A 21745-nucleotide genomic window follows, 5' to 3' on the forward strand; every position below is an offset into this window, starting at 1 on the left:
TCACAGGCTTGTGGTCCCCTTTGGTCGTACGAATGTGGTAGCTCGTACTACAGCACTGGAATTTGCTCCAGAGTCAACGCCAGCTTCAAGTTTTCCCGCACTATCGCTCCTGCCTTCCAAAGTAAGCTCAATGCACCTGCACCCTCAATTTAACTAGGACAGTTTTTGCAGTGACATTTGTGTAATATGTTTCCACTTTCTGTCTTAACCGTGGACTTTATTTTTATGCTGAATTTGGCCATGACAGTTTCTGGATCTGTCATAGGCAATATATTATGGAATTAATCTTCTTTTTAAAAAGAAAATGATCATGACTGCTCATAAAGAAAGATCTGAGAATATAATTTTTTTGGACGAAAGAATCACAGACCTAAAGAATCAAATCCCTAAAATTTGCTTCTGAACAGAATTACTACCAATTTATGTGTTTAATCTGCCAAAGGCATCAGAAACTTCTAATTTCCCTTATCAGGGTGTGAGACATACATGGACATAGTTATAGTCCTGGACGGTTCAAATTCAATCTACCCCTGGAATGAAGTTCAAGACTTCCTTATCAACATCCTGCGGAAATTCTACGTTGGACCAGGACAGATTCAGGTGTTTAGACTTTCTGAACAATGTGAGTGCGAAGTATCAAATGTGTCTTAATTTTTGTCACATGGGATGGATCATGTGCTCGTCAGGTGGGAGTACTACAATATGGAGAAAAGGTGGTGACAGAGTTTCAGCTAAATGACTTCCGCTCTGTGGAGGATGTGGTCAAAGCAGCCCGTAAAATAGGCCAGCGAGGAGGAGAAGAGACCAACACTGCGCTGGGAATAAGTGTTGCACGGTACTGCACATAAATGCAAAAAAAAAAAAAAACACATTAATAATCGTCCAGCTCTTGCTACTTAAGTACACTACCATGCAAAAGTTTGAGGTCGGTAAGATTTCAGATAAGTCCCTTCTGTTCACCAAGGCTGCATTTATTTAATCAAAATACAACAGTAATATTGTGAAATATTTTTACTATTTAAAACTAATTGTTTTCTATTTTAATATTTAAAAAAAAATGTAATTCAGTCTTCAGTCACATGATCGTTCATAAATCATTCTAATATGCTGATTTGTTGCGGAAGAAACATTTCATATTATTATCCGTGTTGCTGTGCTGTGTAATATTTTTGTGGAAACCGTGATGCATTTTTTCTTTGATGAATAAAAATTTCAAAAGAACACCATTTATAAAAATAAATTGTAACATTATAAATGTCTTTACTGTCACTTTTTTATTTATTTAATGCATCCTTGCTGAATAAATTAATTTCTTTAAAAAAAAAAAAGGTAACTTACTGACCTTAAACTTTTGAACGATTGTACATTTTGCTTATCAATAGCATCCAAGAATGACATTTACAAAGCATAAATTATTATCTATGGATATTCACAGCTCAGAGGCCTTTAAACAGGGAGGAAGAAGAGGAGCAAAGAAGGTCATGATCGTCATCACAGATGGAGAATCACATGACAATGCTGACCTGCAGCAGGTCATTGAGGACAGCGAGAAGGACGGCATCACCAGATATGCCATCGCTGTAAGTATTGCCTTCCTTACTTCCAGTTTACTTTTTTTGCTGTGGCATTGATGCCCATTCTCATGCTGAAATTATGTGATGACCTATTTTAAAATGGGCATTGAACCAGTCACTGAGGTCACATTCAGCTGCTGACACCAGTAAAAAAGGTCCATTGCAGATGTTGTCTTGGGCTCTCAGGAGAAATGTGTTATGTTTGAGCTCTCTTCAGGGTGATTGATTCTTGTTGTTCTTCCTCACAACAGGTACTGGGCTACTACAACCGCAGAGGCATCAACCCTGAAGCTTTCCTTAATGAGATTAAGTACATTGCTAGCGACCCAGATGATAAGCATTTCTTTAACGTGACAGACGAGGCAGCTTTGAAGGACATCGTGGACGCTCTCGGAGAGAGGATCTTCAGTTTAGAGGGTTGGTGATTTTACCACAATGGCACCACACACAGCATTGCATCATGTCCATAACACAGCCCAAAACCTCAGCCTGTAAAATCTCTGCACAGCACCACACTGTAAATTGCATTGGACCAAATCTTAAAATTTATACCACATCTCTTTGCTATATTCTCTGTGCCAACTCTTTCTTTAAGATCACTGAAATCTGCAATGCTCTCTTTTCTTCCGTGTGTTCATGTTGTCTTTGTCTGCAGGGACTAGCAAGAATGGGACAGCATTTGGTCTCCAGATGTCTCAGGCTGGTTTCTCCACACACACAGTGGAGGTGAGTCTGTGTGTCCATCTGTCTGTGAGCGCATTTACATGCACATTCTTACATGTGGTAATGTAAACATGTTTACCTGTTTTCCTTTATCAGAGTAAGGTCATAAACGGCTTAAGCATAAACCGATTGACACAGTTAGATTTTTGACCCTTGCATGTTCGCCTGGCATGTAAACACATTAGCATTCTGTCAGCTTATTGAAGTGTGCATGTGTGATATGGGACAGGAAAGTGTCTTGCAGATTTAAGCACATCCAGAAAGAGAGCCGTTTCACGATAGGGGAGGAGGAAATATTGCAAAAAAAGACACTTTCTTGACCCAAGAAATGATACAAATATGTTCTAATTTCTTGCAGCTGAAGTAGAAGTGATCAGAGAGAGCATTTTTTTGTGGTGCCCCCCTGAGCACTTTTGAGCGGCGGCACTGACAGTCAAAATACTGCTTATTCATTTAACATCACATTGCGTATAACAAATGGAGTCCTCAGAGTCAGATACACAAATGGTTAGTTTTTGACGTCACTGCTGAGGAATAACCAGATTTTATAATAAAGTCTTGTTAACATGGTTTACTTGCCTTGCCAGGTTAGTGGCTTGCATGTAATTTTTGAGAGTTATCAGCGTATTGGTGTAAATATAAACGTGCTTTGTATGTTCTCTGTTGACCTTATTCCTCAGTTTGCAACCCTCCATCTCATCTGAAAGTAAAAACCTAGACAGTTTAACCGAGATCAGATTAAGAACTTTGTCTGAACTAAAAGTCAGACGTTCAGTGAATGTTTAGGTTTACTTTCTTTGAACTCAAACCTTATCTTTCCATCTTTCTTTCTTTCTGTCTCCTTAAACACTTTTCTTCTCTTTCTTTAGGTCACCTCTATATGTCGCTGTCAGTAATCTGATACACCACAAATATTATACCTTTACAATGGTGAGCAGATAAGATTCCTCCCTGATAATTCAAACAAGCCTCTTTCTGATTCTCATTCCAAAAATATAAGGCCCAGGCTTTCCCAGGGAAAGGATTATTGTGGTGAGAATTGTGGAGGAGCTGCACCTCAGAGGAGAAGGAACATTTTTTCTTCTCTGTCTGAACCCAGAGCTGATATTAGAACTGGCTTGCACAGACTCAGCATCTGACACTCCCTTACTGTACCTGCTGTTCTGCTACGCTCCGTCCAAAAATCAGCCTAAACTGTACCTGGTGGGTCTGTATCCATCCAAAACCTGCTCCCAACTGTAACACTAATCATTTCTGTCCAGGCAGCATAGTTTGCTGATGCAACCCCTACGATTTTTCCACTCCGTCCCCTGAAGGCAAGCAAAACCTGCCATGAGAGTTATTAATACCTAGTCTTATTTTGTGGAAGAAACAGATAGGAAAACTCCAGATGGCCGTTGGGATGACTGGAAATCCAGTCCATCAGGCCTCTGGATGCCTGGAAGAGCATCTGCAACAAAAGCATCTTGAGTGTTGAGAGGAGGGATACGTCGTTGGAAAGAATGTTTGCACTCTTGGAGAAAATCATACCCCTAAATCCAGATGGTACTCTCTAAAGCAGGATGTGTCTAGGTTTAAATATGGCTTCTATTTAGACATTTGCAAGTTGCAACAGTTTATTTTTTGCACATACAGATTGGTTCTACATGGTCAATCTGCTTTGCAGATCTTCTTGACACTGTTGTTTTCGCTTTCAAATCGCTGTTCACAGGCTTGCAGTGCTTTTGCCCATATTTCAGCGTCCACTGTGGTGGGGAGAGTGCATAGTGTTAGCAGGAACAAATGTTTAACTGGTAAAAATTAGTAAAAGAGGGAAATTAGAAAAATGTGTCTAGTAAAAGTTTTATGAAATCCAGGGGTTGATAATAAAATGGGCCATGGGAGAAAGGGAAAGCACAGCAGTCCTGGTGGCATCACCTTTAGAGGCAGTTCTGATTTGTGACTATATGTGACTTTGTGTCGGCCCCTTATCACATCTTCTGACTGCGTATGTGCAGCTGGTTCAGTAGAAAAGAAAAGCGGTGATGGATTTATGGTAGTGGTGATGAGGTGCAATGGGCACCAGGTGCTCAACATCACACGCAGCCAGCACTGTACCATTCAGATGTGACTCTTTGTATGCTGTGAAAGCCAGGATGCAGTAGAGCCGAAGCAGAAGTTGTTGAAAGGATGAGGTCACACAAAAATGAGTCTTTCTGGAAAACGTTGGTGGTTTCATCCACAGTGCATTTTGTTCTCTGATTAAAAACCAAAAAGTCATGATTATCAGCTCTCAGTGTTTATGTTTGAGTTCTGAAGTATCCACTGAGCTCGAGCAGCGCATTCTCAGTGGGCTGTTAGTTCGGTAAGAATGTTCCGTCTGGGCTGGGATCGTTCAAAACGTTGTTGTTTGTTTATATGTAAGCAACCGCCGGGAATTTAAGTTCTCTCTAAACATGAACCTATTCCACTTGTTTTCATTCCGACTACTGTCTACATAATTAACAGTGTGGGATGCCAAGCATTTTGTCCATAATTTACTGCAGAATAAACTCATCACTAAGGATATAAATTGTTTATGAGGTTTCCATGGCAATTGAATGCAAAGCACTTCCAGAGAATTTATGACGGAGCTGGATGGACACTGAATAAATAAGATGAAAAGTGTGAATCACTGTATTATAAATTTACTGAGAGCTCAAGAATGTAGCTTAAGTATGTTCTGTACAAACTTTTTAATCTACAGTAAAATCCTCAAGATATATTTTCGTCAATAACAAATACTCTTACTGCCCTCAAATATTATGCCATAAAGGCATGATTGATGCATAGCCAGCAGCCATATCACTTTGTAACCCAAGACTGGTTTCCCACTGAAGCTAAGCAGGGCTGAGCCTGGTCAGTACCTGGATGGGAGATCAACTGGGAAAACTAGGTAGCTGCTGGTAGAGGTGTTAGTGAGGCCAGCAGGGGGTGCTCACTCTGTGGTCTGTGTGGGTCCTAACACCCCAGTATAGTGATGGGGACACTATACTGTCAGAGAGCACCGTCCTTCGGATGAGACATTAAACCGAGGTCCTGACTGTCTGTGGTCATAAAAAATCCCTGGATGTCCTTCGATAAAGAGTATGGATGTAACCCTGGCATCCTGGCCAAATTTGCCCGTTGGCCTCCTTGACTTGCTTATCCGTCCACACGTTTTACTCATTTATTCCCTCGATTTGCGCAAGATTTAGCAAATCGAGGGAACTAATTAGTAAATCGTGCGCACAATTTAGTTTTTTCCTGCATATCATGTGCGGGGCTCCGTACTATTGGAAGCAAAAGCACATAATGTGAAATTAGCCACTGCAGATGCTTTAGAGCAGGGGTGTCCAATCCTGATCCTGGAGGGCTACTGTCCTGCAAAGTTTAGCTCCAACCCCTATTAAACACACCTAAACCAAGGTTAACTAGGTCTTACTAATCAAGGTCCTACTAAGGATACTAGAAACTTCTAGGCCGGGTGTGTTGAGGCAAGTTGGAGCTAAACACTGCAGGACAGTGGCCCTCCAGGGCCAGGTTTGGACAGCCCTGCTCTAGAGTCTCATAAAAAACATTTGGAAGTCAGAATAACTGGCAACTTAAAACAATAAATTCCTCCCTTCATCCCTTTAAACTAAAGACACAAAGTCTGTTGTTTGATGCCATAAGAGTTGACAGAAATGAAGAATAGTGAATTGTATGTAATTGTAAAATCAGTGAATTGTATGTAAATAGAAAAATACAGAATTTGATGTAATTATGAATATATTTGTTTGCTCTGTCTGCAGGACGGTATTTTAGTGGGAGCTGTGGGAGCTTATGACTGGAATGGGGCTGTTCTGAAGGAGACTCGTCAGGGTAAAGTGGTCCCACCAAAGTCCTCCTATGAACAAGAGTTCCCAGATGAACTGAAGAACCATGGCGCCTACCTGGGTAAAGAATCCACACCTATACATTGAACCGTGGCTGTCACTGCTAATGATAGATTCATGCCCCTAAGCAAAGTGATATATCCAGTATACTGGCTTTAAAATTGATAAGCGTTTTATTTTATCATCTTTCTCGTTTTGTGTTTTTGTAGGTTACACAGTGACGTCAGTGGTGTCAGCTCGCAGTGGCCAGTTATATGTAGCAGGAGCTCCACGTTTTAACCACACGGGCAAGGTCATCATCTTCACCCTGAAAAATACTGGAGAACTCACTATATTACACTCACTCAAGGGACAGCAGGTAAAGCACTTAAAACATGCTTACAAAAACTTGCAGCACACAGTGTTTGTATACAACGCTTCTCTAATAGCATTCTGCTGCTCTGACTCAATTCTTCACACTTAAGCATGGCACGGCACGATTACAAACCGTTCTCTGCCCAGAATTCTCAGCATGATTGGCTAATGTCCTGAACGGTGCTGGTAGAATGCGTGTAGTGACGTCACCTCTCAGGATTGGTCACTTGTCTGTTGCCTGGCTACCAGTTTCTCTGTAGCTGGCCTGGCATGCTATTTGAGCAAAGTAAACACAAGTTAATAATGAAAATTATATCTAATTATACTCCATAACGCGATGGCTATTTACAACATACTGTAGACTTTTGCGTTACCAATGCAACAACTGACGCATTACATTCCAAAGAGCTCCGTTATCAGCCCCACGGTGGAAAATAAAACCATATCCGTATCGGCTAGGCCGGATTGGCACGGAATGGAACGGTTAAGCAATGAGAACGGTTTGGCCTGAGGATGGAAAAGCAGCTACACTGTACAAACGGCAATGATCAATTGGTCATTGTTTTCAATTTGCTGCATCTCTCTCCTGGCTTTCATTTGTGATGAGTCGACTGTCTAGACTAAAAACCCAAATCCATGTGCTTCTCATAACAGACCTAAAGCATGCAAATAAATTAACTCTCACAAACAAAGTAAAGAGATATTGAATATTTTTAAAGGAGGTACACATTTGGTGCACAGGTGATTAGCACCACAGTAAACTGCCTTAAATATGACTCCAATTAAACTTGCAAACTGAATAATTACTCATGTGACTATTTTTAGAAAGCATATACTGTACAGATGATTGTGATTGAGAGACGCACATGATAAATTATCATTATTAAATTGATCAACTGCTTGAATGAAGTTGCAAAGACATAAGAATGAGATTGTCATATTATTATGACATGTTTATTTTGCCACTGTATATATTTATATGACCTTATTCTTATGTTTGAGGACAGTGTAAGTAAAAAGTGGCACTGCTTAACTCACTCTTCCATATGTGCTCATGCATTTTATGCTTATCAGCTTATGCATATCCAAGTGACGTGCTTCATAGGCACTAAATGCATGTCCTTGTGCACCAGTAGTAATCAGTCTGGCTTCAATGGATGTGTTTGTGCAGATAGGGTCATACTATGGCAGTGAGATTGCTCCAGTGGACATGGATGATGATGGAGTGACTGATAACCTGCTGGTGGCTGCGCCCATGTTCTTCAGTGGAGGCTGGGAAAAGGGCAAAGTCTACATATACAGAGTCACAGAGCAGGTAACGTTTCTTCAGTCGTTCAGCATATTCTTGTGAAAAACAAGTTAATTAGCCCTGACTAGCTATTATATTACCTCCTGTTTACTTCTCACCCAGAAAGCAACACTACAGATGTTGTCTTTTGTCTTAAAGCTGAGGGATCCAAGCTCCGAAAACTCTGCCTGTGCATTAATGCAGTTCCTCATTAATGGTCTCACATAAATACTGACAGGCTTTTGCCACCTGCCATACATCGCATCAGAGAGTAGTGGAGGGTGAACTCAGCAGGAAAATATTTCCCCCTTGAAATGTAATTATGTGAATCTCACAGAGAGAGAGAGAGCTGCTTTAATAAATGGAAAAAGCTGGAGTGGATGCAAGAGCAATGCTTTGAATAAAGCAGACCTCCATCTTTATTCATTTAGCTCTTATAAGCCATTTCCTTGCGGCCTTAACCAGGGGACCACAATCTGTGTTATACCTCAGGTTGCAGCCAGACACGGGGTGCATCAACAGTGTTAACTGAAATGATTTATCATAGTTAAGTCATTATTATACACTCCATCCATTTATTCTTCTCTTCTCTTCTCTTCTCTTCTCTTCTCTTCTCTTCTCTTCTCTTCTCTTCTCTTCTCTTCTCTTCTCTTCTCTTCTCTTCTCTTCTCTTCTCTTCTCTTCTCTTCTCTTCTCTTCTCTTCTCCTTCTCTTCTCTTCTCTTCTCTTCTCTTCTCTTCTCTTCTCGTCTCGCCTCGCCTCGCCTCTTCTCTTGTAATCTGATGCTATTTTAGGAAGGTTGAGAAAACAACTGATTTCATGTGTCTGTCGTCTATGGACGTTTTTTTTCAGTGAGAGTGAGAGATTTAGGAATTTAGGAGAAGGGTGATGTGCATGGCTAATTACTCTCCCAAATACTTGGCTGATTTGAACAGTCTTTGCTTTGAGAAATTGCACCTTTCCCTCAAACTTTCCACCCATTTGAGACTAATTGATTTCAGAGGCACAAATGCCTTCTCACTGACCTCACCTTAAGTGATAATACAGGAGCAGTTCTTGCATTTGACCTTGGAGGTCTGGTTTGATTTTGGACTGTTATGGTGAATGCTTATGCCTTATAACTATTTATTTCAATCATGTGGAATATTTTTTTTGCTTTTCTTAAAGGCTGCATTTAATTTTGAAAATCATATTACAGTTGTGCTGCAGTCTAGTATGCAGCATTTGTTTTTTTCTGTTTTGTTGGATAGTTTCATCCAATTTTCTTACATAAGCACATAGTGGGTTGTCATCGTGGTCTCTGGATCTTTAACAAAATCCTCAAAAGATTGTTTCTGGTTACAGAAATGTTTAGCCCTTGTCCATGACCTTAGTGGATTTTTACATCATAAACAGCCTCTTTTCAGAGTTTTTTTTTTTTTCAGACATTTTTTTTATAGTTGGTGTATGAAATAAATATTTAAAAAAATGCTCTTATTCCTCATTTAAAGTTTGCATTGAAAATCTTTGTACAAGAGTAATATAAACATAATGTAAATAGGCTTCTTTTATATCTCTTAAACAATAATATTTATTCTTATTGTATGTAGCCCTGATTCCCAATGTATTTTCAATCCAATTAAGTCTTCAAGATTTCAGCTTTAAGCAAAAGCACCATTGCATTATGGGTTGGATTAACATCCAATGATATGGAAATAGGAGTTTACAAAGCATTCAGTACTAATGTCCCACCCACATAGACGGAGTACATCGCAGTGCATGACAGCAATTTCAATGCATTGGGGCAGTTGACTTTATTAAAAGCCAAACTATCTGTACATTGTTGTATTGTGAAACCCATTAGCTTACGCCCTGATTCTGCCGATTGTATTGTACAAGTCTTCAACCTGGAGCACCCAGGTTCATGCTGTATCTAAATTGTGACCTCTTTATCCAACTCTTTATGCTTGTTTTCCCATCAGCCTCGTTTCATATTGGAGGGTACGCTGGAGATCTTAGATCAAGGTCAGAATGCCCGTTTCGGTTCTGCACTGGCCCCTGTGCCTGATCTTAATGGGGATTCATTTAATGATGTGGTGGTGGGAGCTCCACTAGAAGACGATCACAAAGGAGCCATTTACATCTACCACAGCCAACGCAACAGAATACTGAGGAAATATAAACAGGTACCGCATAAGTGTCCAGCAGTTCTCTTGTGTATTAATTGTTTGAACGTGTTTGCTTTGAATAGTTATTTATGGTGAGATTTTTACACCCCTCTCCTCTCTCTGTCAGAGAATTGCTGCAGTTCAGCTGGCCCCGGGTCTGCAGTATTTTGGTCGTAGTATCCATGGGACGATGGATATGAATGAAGATGGCCTGGTGGATCTGGCTGTGGGCTCCCTCGGTGCAGCAGTACTTCTGTGGTGAGTCTCTAACACAGGGCTATTTACACTGTTAGTTTCTCATTAAATACCTCAATAATATTTGCTGTGCTTCAGGTCTAGGAGTGTTGTCCGAATCCATGCCACGGTTCGATTTGAGCCCAGCAAGATCAACATATTCAATAAAGACTGTCGGAGAGGAGGGAAAGATGTGACCTGCATGTCAGCTAATGTATGTCTGAATGTCACAGCTCGGACTCCTATCAGACCCTCACAAGAAATAGGTCAGTTTTTATATTTTTATTCTATAATATTTTTTTTTTTTAAATATATAACTAAGCAATACTGTACTTTTATGTCTTGTAAGATTTCTGAAGATAAATAAATTAGTAAATAAAAAGTTTCATTTCTGTGTAGATTGTTGATCATAAATGAAATTGAATGATTATTTATCTGCTTATGTAAATATGTTCTTTTTGCACTGAATCCATCTGTTGTAGTGTTGGATTGCAACAGTTATTTGGTCAAAGAATGACATAACACTTAGCTTTCACCCAAACACACTCTATGCTGGAAATAGAGAACAGGAAGTTTTGAAAGTGCTTTGAAAGCAGCAGTTTCCTCTCATCATATAGAATCTGTTAGTTACAGTATCATTAGAAGTAAACTAAACAGCTGACAGCTGGCGGGGTTCTCATACCACCAACCAGCTGCATATTTAGTGTAGTTCAGTTAAGGTTTCCCTGCTAAGCATGCCACGTTTTAGCCTGAAAAATATATCAGTTGTGATGAATTGTTCAGCATACAGTAATCTCTTGATCTTTTCTTTGTTGCTTTGTTGATTCAAGATTTGCCTTGGGAGGGGAAAAGAAAAACTTCTTAGCAAGCTCTGGAAATTTAGAAGTAAAGTAGACACATTGTATGATGACTCTGGCTGAAACAGCTGAAATTAGCATGCGTAATATTGTTTCAGGGAGCCTAAAACATTCAAATTAATTGTGTTCATAAATGGTTCCAGATATAATAGATGTGAATGGTTTGAATATTGTGTTTTATGGGTCCTACACATGAAGTCATTGTTGTGCAAGAACACTTAAGTAGATGTGACAAAGTGTGGCAGACTGCATTACTGCTTTAAAATGCCTCAGAAGGTTGAAGCACTACAGACCATCTTGTCTGTCTTGAAAGTTATATTTGCGATGCTTTTATTAGGAAGGAACAAAACAAAACAAATTTTAAAGGATTTTTACCAAATGAACTTTAGAGGTAGTTTGCCTATCTTCATTGAGAGATTTCTATCGAACAGACTCTTTAGAGTCAAGGTAGCAAACACCCTGTCTAGCCAGCATAAACAGGAACTTGGAGTACCTCAAGGAAGCATTTTATCGGTATCTCCTTTTAGTAATAAAATAGACAGCGTTGCAAAAGACATTGTTTCTGATGTTCACTGTAGTTTATACAGTATGTAGATGATATCTACATTTGTTACAGAAGCAAATACATGAATATTATTGAGAGAAAAATCCAAATGAATATAATCTTGGTCAACGCAGAATGGTTTCAAGTTCTCACAAACAAAAACAGTGAACTAGAGTTGTTTATGGATGGAGTCCCCATTCAAGTTGTAAAAGAGACCAAGGTTTCTTGGGTTTCACCTTTGACAGCAAAATGTCTCTTATTCCTTGCATTAAATCACTTAAAATCAAATGTTTTAAAGCCATTATTGTTTTAAAGGTTGTTTCAAACCGAGAGTAGACAGTTCAACTCCTATGAATTTGTACAGAAATTTGATCAAAGCTGGACTTTGGAAATGTAATTTATGGATCAGCCAGGAAATCATAAATATGACTTTTGGATACTGTACACCACCAAGGCAAATGATTGGCTTTAGGAGCCTACAGAACATCACCAGTCCAAAGTTTATATGTGGAAGCCAATGAACCTTCCTTGGAAATCAGATGACTAAATTTGCCTCTACAATATGCAATCAAACAAAAATAAATAATAATAGATAATATATGAAAGAAAACCAAGTTACATCTGTCCAATTGGTCTACGCATTAAAATCTATCTGTAGAATCTGAAAGTGGATTTAAACATTTTGGAATACACATTTTTGCAGAATTCCTCCATGGAATCTAAAAAAGCTGAATATCTATCTGAATTTAGTGAGCAATCAAAAACTCATCCGAATAATTATCACCAGCAATTTTTGACCATAAAAGCAATGTGCCCACAACGCACCCCAATATACACACATGGATCTATATCTGGAAATCAAGTGGCAGCAGCTTTTGCAACAAATCAACTACATCAGGGTATACGCATTCCTTACCAAAGTTCAGTTTTCACTGCATAGACAAATGCTCTATTATTGGCATTGAAGTTCATTGAGATTTCTTCGCAACGGGATTTTTTTTATAATAACTGATTAAAAATCATGTCTAGAAGCATTGGAATCTATAAACACTGATCACCCAACAACTGTGAAGATTTTAATCAAATTGTCATCTCTTGAATCAAAGAATTGTAATATTGTTTTCTGCATGCCACTCAGGAATCTCTGGTATTGAGCAGGCAGACAGTGCTGCCAAAAAAGCATCGTCTACAGAACCAGTAAAATACTCCATACCTTTCACAGATCTGAGACCAACATTAAATACATGCACCAAAAATAAATGGCAATTGGAATGGGATCAGTGTTTAAACAACAAATTACATTAAATTAATATAGACGTTGGGGAAAAAAACATATATTCCATTTTAATAATCGCTGGGATCAAGTAATTTACACACAATGCCGGATAGGACACTTTAGTTTTATTTTTGAATAACTAAACCTGGCTCTTGCCATGAACATAGCCATAGAAGCTGGAATGGTGTTATAGGAAAGAAAAAAAATGCCTCAGGAAAGGTTTAGTTAGTGTTTGACACATGCAGTTTGACTTAAGGCCTCGGCGACCATCATAGGTTGTTTTGAAAGTCATGTGCTGGAAGGTCAGGTTCCTGTGTAATGTATGGGACAACAGAGCAGCACAACCTTCACGACCCCAGAGCATCTTCATCAAATATGTCATGGGTGTCAAACCAACATAATGGTCTCAAAGACTAAGACATATCATCTCTCTATAATCATCTGGGAAATCAGACTTTTGGGACATTATAAAAGGAGACATTTTTTTTCTAATTCACCTCACATGTGCCGAGGAGGGTTATGAATATCTTAAGCCTTTAAGTGTGTCATTTATTGGGTACACATTTTTCTCATTTGTGAGATTTTAGAAAATAGGATAACTTTAGGTTTATAGAGTGTATTTTAAAGGTTCAAAGTGTCTTTCAGCTTAAAACCTCTTTTTGAACCTTGTCAGATAGCATCCTCACGTCATTCGGGCCTCTTAAAGGGGGTTTTCCTTAAGATTTAGATTTTATGTCTTTTAAGGCCTTAGAACTCCCAAGTCGCTCTCAGATCTCTGGAGTATTGTCAATTTTACCCCTAGAGTGTCTTAAATCTGCCATTCAAAAGTTTGGGGTCAGTAAGAAATTGAATACTTTCATTCAGAAGGGACACATTAAATTGATCAAAAGAGACAGTCAAGACATTTATAATATGATGTTTAAAGTTTCAAATAAATGCTGTTCTTTTGAACTTTATTCACCAAAGAATCCTGAAAAAACATATCACAAAAAATATTAAGCAGCACAAAAGTTTTTCAACATTGATGATAATAATACATGTTTATTTAGCACCAAATCTGCACATAAGAATGATTTTTGAAGGATCATGTAAAATTACACTTATTTTACACAAATATTTTGATATATTTTAATCCAAAAAATACAGCTTTGGTGAACATACAATACTTTTTTCAGAAACATAAAAAAATCGTACTAACCCCAAACTTTTAAATGGTAGTGTATACCAACATGTTATCTAGCATTATTTGCAAATAATGTGTAAAGTGACAAGTAAATATTTCACTGTATGTTCACTGTATTCCTTCCACTTCTCTTAGCTCTTAGCTATAGTGCTTTCTTTGAGGAGAAGCGCTTTAACCCTCGAGCCGTGTTTGATGATCCAGATCGCCAGCAGCCTCAGAATCTTACACTGCTTCCTGGAGAGGAGACCTGTGACCACATCTACTTCCACGTCATGGTTAGCTTTCACCTCTTAGGTCACAGTATCATTAGGGTACATTTACATAATGATAACATAATCTGCAATAACTGCCAAGTCGTTATTGGTTCCGTCAATTATGTACTTTCATGTCTGTTCATTCAGATTTTCCATTGCAATAACAGCATTCCTATTTTATTAAGTTCACTTTCTAACATTACAGCAGCAGATTATATTCTTCCAGGTTACTCTTTTATAGCCATTTATTTATATGGAGATTTATGATATTATAATGTTGACACAGGAGACTACAGACTACGCCAGGCCCATTATATTCACTGTAGAGACGGAGCTATTGGACCTGGATCAAGGACCAGCTCTGGATGATGGCTGGGCTACTACTGTGAAAACACAGGTGAGTGTATGTAGGTCAAAGGAAACTTCATTGACACACTATATATCTTTCGTTTACAACATTAAAACACATTATGAAACTCTTTTGCATGTATAATAAATGAATACATATAAATGTAATGGCACTTTGTGCTGTTTTCTCCAGCTTCCCTTCTGGAACGGGTGTGATGAAGACGACCATTGTGTTCCAGACTTGGTGTTACAATCTCAGACTGATCTAATACATCGCAAGTAAGATAAGGCGCACACACACACATGCTAACATACTTGTTCACATGCTCATATGCACTCTGATTCTCTACAGGCAGTTCTGTGCCCAGGCATTTCGAGCAGGCAGTCTGTTATGTCGGAGTCAGACAGCAGCAGAACCTTCTGAACGCATTGTGGAGGGATCCAGGAGGAGAATGGTAGTGGATGTACGTCTAGAAAACAGAGGGGAGAACGCATATGGAGCCCATCTTAACATCACTTACACTCCAAACCTACGCTTCTCCAGCCTGTTAGTGAAGGTACTCTAATACTTTTGGTTGTTTGGTACCTGACAAGGATTGACTGATTTGTTCCTTTGTCCATTCATAATCTTGATTGATACTAATGACCTTTTAGGAATGCATCTGCAATAGTAATTGTTACTGTAAGTTAAATCAGGTTGATCTCCCTGTCTTTATTTGTAGGATAACTCTGATATACATATAGACTGCCGCAGTGAGAACAAGCGAAAATATGAGAAATCTTGCAATATCAGTGCACCCTTTATGAGAGCAAAGTCACAGGTGAGTTGTTATTGCCACTTTTATACAGTTAGACACTTACATTGAACCATATAGAAACCTTGAGCCCAAAAACTATTACCAACAACTATGTACAGTATATACTCTTTAACCAATACTGACAAATTAATAGAGCACTTTCTGTGCTTAGCTAGTTCTCTAGTGAGGTTACTGTAACTACACTACTGTTCAAAAGTTTGGGGTTTGTTGTGTGATATTTTTCAGGAACTTTGGCCAAGTCAAATTTAATGCAACTAATATTGTAACTTTTATCATACTTTTAGCATTGTGTACTCCAGCCATATGTGCACAGCTAACAATTCGCCAATGACTGCATATTATCAAATAGGCAGAATTATATAATGTATAATCGTCTGTGCTTTAGAAAGCCTTGCTTACACAAACATTTTGGACCACACAGTCAAAAACCCTATAGACTTATTCACATTAACCATCTGCAGAACTGTCAGAATCTGTCACAGACATACCAAATCTTTACGTCTGGAATGTTCCATGGGGCATATACAAACTCACAAGGTCACCAGCACCCTGAAGTCACAGAATGATTCACTTAGTGTCCTTTTTTGCTTAAGCTTGTGTTCGGGCCTCTCTAGAAAAAGAAAACATGAGGCAGGAATGTAATGCAAGAATACTGCTGCAAGACGTTACTACATCGGTACAGAGCAAAGCCCATCAATCACATGGCCTGGACCACAGAAGTCTGTCCTGTGCTAGGGCACTGCTTTGATAGGAAACGGGTCAACAGCTTCTCACAGAGTCCTGATTCATTTGGGGGGTTTGGGGGTCATTGGAGCTACACTTGTGGCTACAGAGAGAGATTTTATGGGCCCATGTGGGAGCCTGGTTCAGCTCAGAACAGTTTGAGATGGGGAAAAAGTGGAATAAAAGGAGGAGAACTCAGGAGGAGAGAACATAAAAAGGATTTTCCATGCTGCTTTATGCCACTACTCACCAAGAGGGAATGAAGAGTTTACCCACGTAGTTATAGCAGTGTCCAAGTGCTTCCATTTCTCCAAGCAAGAATAAAATGAATGCCAATTTATGTCCTTTAAAGGGATAGTTCACATAAAAATTAACATTGTCATAATTCATCTTGTCATTATTTGCTCATCCTCATGTGTTCCAAACCCGTGTGACTTTCTTTCTTCTGTAGAATACAAAAGATGTTTTGAAAAATGTTCCTTTGTTTTTGTTTTTCCATGTAATGAAAGTTAATGTGGTCCAGTGTTGTTTTGGACCCCACTGATTTTCATTGTATCGACAAGAACAGTTCCTCAAAATATCGCCTTTTTTCACAGAAGATAGAACATCATGCAGTTTTGGAACAACAAAGATGAATGTTGTTCCACCTATAGTATATTATCAAATAACAGAAAAAAGCATTTATTCTTTTAACCGTATGGAGACTTGGATCACCTCATAACTGGTGGCTAGAGCAGATGCATCATGAACTGGAGCAGATTTTCTTTGGAAGAGTCTGTATATGTGTTTTGTCACTTTTAAGTGATGTATATACAGGATATGGAAGTTAATACCTCATGTGGTGGTTAGAGAACAGCCAGCAGCAGTGGATGAAGTGCCTTCTCCCACAAAAATGATGTTATTGGTCAGTAGAATAAGGCAAGGGGTAGACTAACAGGGTCTTGGCCTGTTTGTATCATTCTTCTATATCCAGAAAGGCTGTTTGCCCAGGAAAATATTGATTCATCTTCAAAAATGTAAGTTTTTGGATGTGATCTGGTGTTAAATTAGTATTTTGGAGGCAAGGGAACATGTAAATGTAGTTTTAATCAAAGATAAACTACACTGTAGCATGCTGGAAAAAGTGACAAACAAACTTTCAATACTTTTTTTTCTTAATCAAAACGCCATTATGGAATGTCCTGGAGCTTGTGTTTCAACCACGATTGTGTGTCAGTGTGTGAAGAAGTGTATGTTCATGTACTGTTTATTGTCATTAGGGTTCAGATAGAAGCTACCAACAGAAGTCAGTCACTTGTGTTACTATCATGTGGCTTTTGTGATGAAACATTACTATGTCTCTTACTCCACAGGTAACATTTCGTTTGGAATTTGAATTCAGTCACTCTGTGCTGCTGGATCACGTACGGCTCATTCTGGAGGTTACCAGGTAGGACACAGCTAGCAATCAGACGGTCTAACATCTATCTCAGTTTTTGCTTTAAAAATGTAGTTGTTTGAAAATCATATCACTTTTATCCTGTGGACCACAAAAAAAGAAAAACGCATGGATCACTGGATTACTAAATGGCCACAATCAGATTGAAATCTGCTAGATGTGGCTGCAGTTAAAGTATCTAGAGCATTGCTGATGGTTTGGAATGTAATGAAACTCTGAGGAAAAAGGATTCTGGACAATGATGATGCCTGAGCTGGAATGTTAAACTCTTCATATGCGCGGCCAAGCGTCACTGCACAGTGAATTACAGGGTGAGTGTCTCTGCCTGGGAGGTTTCTCATGCTTGTTCTCGTGTTTTTACAGTGAGGGTGAGGAAGTTGTCCTACACGATAACATTAATGACATTTTCTACACTCTGAAATATGAGGCTGATCTGCTCTTCACAAGGTGGGATAGATGTGTTTGTTTAAACGCTCTAATCAATATGCGTGGTTGTGGGAATTAGAATAGTTGCAAATTATATTTTCATTATCGCAGGGATTTTTACCCAACTCGATATGAGCTTAAACCTGACCTCTCTCTAGAAGAACCGAGTGATTTCAACCCTCCATTCAACTTTACCTTTCAGGTGAGGTATCTGTTACTAAATAGAGCAGGACCCCGAAAACTGATGTTTCAAAAAACCAAACGTGTTTCTTCTATGCATCACAGATCCAGAACCTTGGTTATTTTCCAGTCCAAGATTTGCAACTGTACATTGCAATCCCTGAGGTCACGAAAAATGGCAATCAACTCCTGCAGATCAGAGATTTCCATATTGATCAGGTGAGGAGGACGCAACTATAGTTTTACTCTACCTGTTAATACATCAGATACATATACCTTTCATTCAGTTTATAATATAGCTGTTTGTAAATGTAAATGGTCTGCAAAATTTTAAAGATCAAAGTGCACCACTATATTATTGTCTTCTAAAAGGAAGAATCAATTCTGAACTGCTGAAATGAGTCATCAGCAATTCTAGTCTTACTTCCTGTTACATACCGGTACCAATGTAACACATTTGCATAATGCCAGCCTATGGTCTTCATTGGCTGCCGGGAAACAAAGTCAACTTTGACCGCCGTTGTTGTTGTAGCTGAGGCCTGGAAAAGTTTGATTCGTATTTTCAGAGCTGTGAATCCACTTTGATGCTCTTCAAAAGAATTAGGGTGAGGTCTGGAATTGATACAGAAAAAACGATGCAATCGCTCGTATCACTGTGTATCAAGTGCTGAGGAAGCCTTCTTAGCTGAAATTCAGATATGATAATAGTCATTTTGTTTCTGATGCGCTGTAAGGGGTAGACCAATCACGACAGACTGCATCATCTGACCAATCAGAGCCGAGTAGGTTCGCGTAAAAGTGGGGTTTAGAGAGACTGAATCTTTAAACAAACCGTTTTCAGACTATTTGAGAAATGAGGTGATGTGCAATGTACATTATGAGAAAATTAAAATGTTTTTTGACTTTGGATGCATGTAGGACTATTGCAGGAGACAAAATTAGGAACCTTTAAAATAGCATAATAGGGGCACTTTAAGTCTTTTATCCAAAGTGATCTTCATATCATTCAAGGTATACTTTTTTCAGTTCATGTATTCCCTGGGAATCAAAACCATGACCTTGGCACTGTTAGTGCCATGGTCTACTGTTTGAGCTACAGGAATGATATTAATAGTGATTTGTGTAATTTTTTCATCAGGTAGGGGGAAGTCATTGTATTCCCCCTCAGCATGTGGCACACAGTCGGGCCTCTCCAGAGGACCTCTCACGAACATCACGACTGGTAAGACCCTTTATGCACAGGCCTATAGTGTCTGCCTGTTATCACAAACAAAGCTTGTGCCACATTTCAGACTAGCACTTTATAAAAGTCTGCTTTGTGCCGTTTTATAGTTTGCCTGATTTGGGGGCTTGCAGATATGAGATGTGCTGATTTAATGCACCGCAGTAAACACTTCGCTGCAAAATAGTTGGTTTATACTCTCTGAATAAAGCCACTTGAGTTTAATAAATTGTGCCATAAATAAAGCTTATTATTGGTAAATGTGGTTCATCTTCAATCAGTTCTAGAAATGTTATTGTGTATTTGAAGATTCTCATATGTCTGAGGTGGGGAGTTTTGTAATGCATCTCTAACGCATGTCAGATTTCCACCACAAGCAGCTGGGTTTCATCAGTAAGATTGTCTGTTTGTGAGAGAAATGTTTCTTGTTCCTTTGCACAGAACTACTCCAACACCCTGGCAGTGCCAGTGCAGTGTACCGTCAACCTGCCTTCCTACAGTGATGTCAGCGTGAAAATCGGCGGATCCCTTCGTACTGATGCACTGCATGCGGTGAGTAGCAATATGTTGAAGAAGTACAATGTGGAAAGAACTCAACATCAAGGCATAGTGTTTGCACACAACATGAAGGCTTTGGCCAAGAGGAGGATCTCCCAAAACCAATGCAAACCTATAACTAGAGCAGTAATTAGAGAAATGATACATATAGGCATACTGTAACTAAATCTGGTTTTGTTTACATTTTGAGTTAGTTATTTCATAAAAATGCTTGTTTCAGATTATATTGTTCAAAATTAAGGCATATATGTTAGTGGAACAACTAAAACATGCACTAAAAATCACCTTGAGATCAGTTTGTTCAGAAAAATGGTTAGCTCTGAGAAAAGCTCTAGCATCATTTGTTTGTAGATTCCAGTTGATTTGATATTCTGTATCTAATGCAAAGAAATCTAGACATTGTGTGATAAATGTGTGTGGTGGCCTCTCACGTCTAGTGTTGGTCCTCTCTTACTTTCTTACATTCACTGGAGTAAGTATGTGTCAGAGAAACTGAAAAGTGTTTTTCTTGTCACGGCAGCTGAAGTTCAAAACCCTTGAGCTGGTGACGACAGCCTCAGTGGAGCTGAACCCTTCCAGCCCCATGTTTCTGCCTGAAGAGAGGCCGGTCAGACACGTGAGTCACCCTCTGTACACATCAGCATTTACAGGAAGCCACGTTACAGAAACATTGCTGGACAACATGTTTAGAATAGGTAAATCCATGACTGAATACGTGGTTGGTATGAGAAGTTGCATTTTCCATCCATTGCAATTTTGAGAGAGAAAAACACTGACAAATGATGTGTTTTCATTCATCTGTCAGAACGAGTTAAGAACAATTGTACACAGGCATGAAACATAAATGCCTTCATGCTAACATTACTAAATTTTTGACTTATTTGGTTCTTTCGTGCCAGAACCTTCCCTTTACACAACAGTGTGTCCTTTGGTGAGCTACTGTGTGAGTTGTTTCACCACAGTAAAAAGAACCTGGAGCCAAGGGGACCGAAAGGACCAGCAGCACACTTGAGTTCTGTTCTTTTCTTTGCTGTGTGGTGCTGCCATCTATAGGCGGGAAAGAAAATAGACATAAATACTAACATCAGCAAATCTGATCTCAGCTGCAGCAGATTAAACATTTGCTAAAACATGACATGTGTCAGTGACAAGATATACAGAGGTAACCAGCGGTCAAATTTTTCTTTTGTGTGTGTGTTTTCTCAGATAATCCTAGAGATCAGGAAAGAGGAGGATTACCGTGTTCCCATCTGGATTATCATAGGCAGCACACTTGGAGGCCTGTTACTTCTCTCTCTCCTCATTCTGGCACTTTGGAAGGTAATGTGTGCTATACATTTATAAGCACACACAGACTGATAGATAGACAGAGATAGACAGATAGACAGATAGACAGATAGACAGACAGACAGACAGATAGACAGACAGATAGATAGATAGATAGATAGATAGATAGATAGATAGATAGATAGATAGATAGATAGATAGATAGATAGATAGATAGATAGATAGATAGATAGATAGATAGATAGATAGATAGATAGATAGATAGATAGATACATACATACATACATACATACATACATACATACATACATACATACATACATACATACATTCTAAAAAATGCTAGGTTAAAAATGACCCAGGTTGGGTTGAAAATGGACTAACCCAGCAATTGGGTTGTTTTAACCCATCGGTTGGGTTAAATGTTTGCTTAAAA

At 38.9% G+C, this 21745-nt stretch overlaps 1 protein-coding gene across 1 annotated transcript in view; it reads left to right on the plus strand.

The window, feature by feature from the left end:
• Nucleotides 1-21745, plus strand: part of itga11a (integrin, alpha 11a) — a 50874-nt gene that overhangs the window by 27186 nt on the left and 1943 nt on the right. The window contains exons 5-29 of the mRNA XM_079811126.1: nucleotides 7-121; nucleotides 473-600; nucleotides 687-835; nucleotides 1436-1580; nucleotides 1826-1991; nucleotides 2230-2300; nucleotides 6089-6233; nucleotides 6382-6530; nucleotides 7698-7841; nucleotides 9776-9979; nucleotides 10089-10219; nucleotides 10295-10461; nucleotides 14191-14330; nucleotides 14596-14706; nucleotides 14851-14936; nucleotides 15010-15214; nucleotides 15380-15478; nucleotides 17551-17627; nucleotides 18000-18083; nucleotides 18174-18264; nucleotides 18348-18461; nucleotides 19381-19464; nucleotides 19906-20016; nucleotides 20543-20638; nucleotides 21229-21342. Of these exons, the coding sequence (XP_079667252.1) occupies nucleotides 7-121; nucleotides 473-600; nucleotides 687-835; nucleotides 1436-1580; nucleotides 1826-1991; nucleotides 2230-2300; nucleotides 6089-6233; nucleotides 6382-6530; nucleotides 7698-7841; nucleotides 9776-9979; nucleotides 10089-10219; nucleotides 10295-10461; nucleotides 14191-14330; nucleotides 14596-14706; nucleotides 14851-14936; nucleotides 15010-15214; nucleotides 15380-15478; nucleotides 17551-17627; nucleotides 18000-18083; nucleotides 18174-18264; nucleotides 18348-18461; nucleotides 19381-19464; nucleotides 19906-20016; nucleotides 20543-20638; nucleotides 21229-21342 (3126 nt within the window). The remainder of the gene's footprint in view (nucleotides 1-6; nucleotides 122-472; nucleotides 601-686; nucleotides 836-1435; nucleotides 1581-1825; nucleotides 1992-2229; nucleotides 2301-6088; nucleotides 6234-6381; nucleotides 6531-7697; nucleotides 7842-9775; nucleotides 9980-10088; nucleotides 10220-10294; nucleotides 10462-14190; nucleotides 14331-14595; nucleotides 14707-14850; nucleotides 14937-15009; nucleotides 15215-15379; nucleotides 15479-17550; nucleotides 17628-17999; nucleotides 18084-18173; nucleotides 18265-18347; nucleotides 18462-19380; nucleotides 19465-19905; nucleotides 20017-20542; nucleotides 20639-21228; nucleotides 21343-21745) is intronic.

This window comes from Gobio gobio (genome assembly GCF_949357685.1).
Source record: "Gobio gobio genome assembly, chromosome: 2".
Taxonomy (NCBI): domain Eukaryota; kingdom Metazoa; phylum Chordata; class Actinopteri; order Cypriniformes; family Gobionidae; genus Gobio; species Gobio gobio.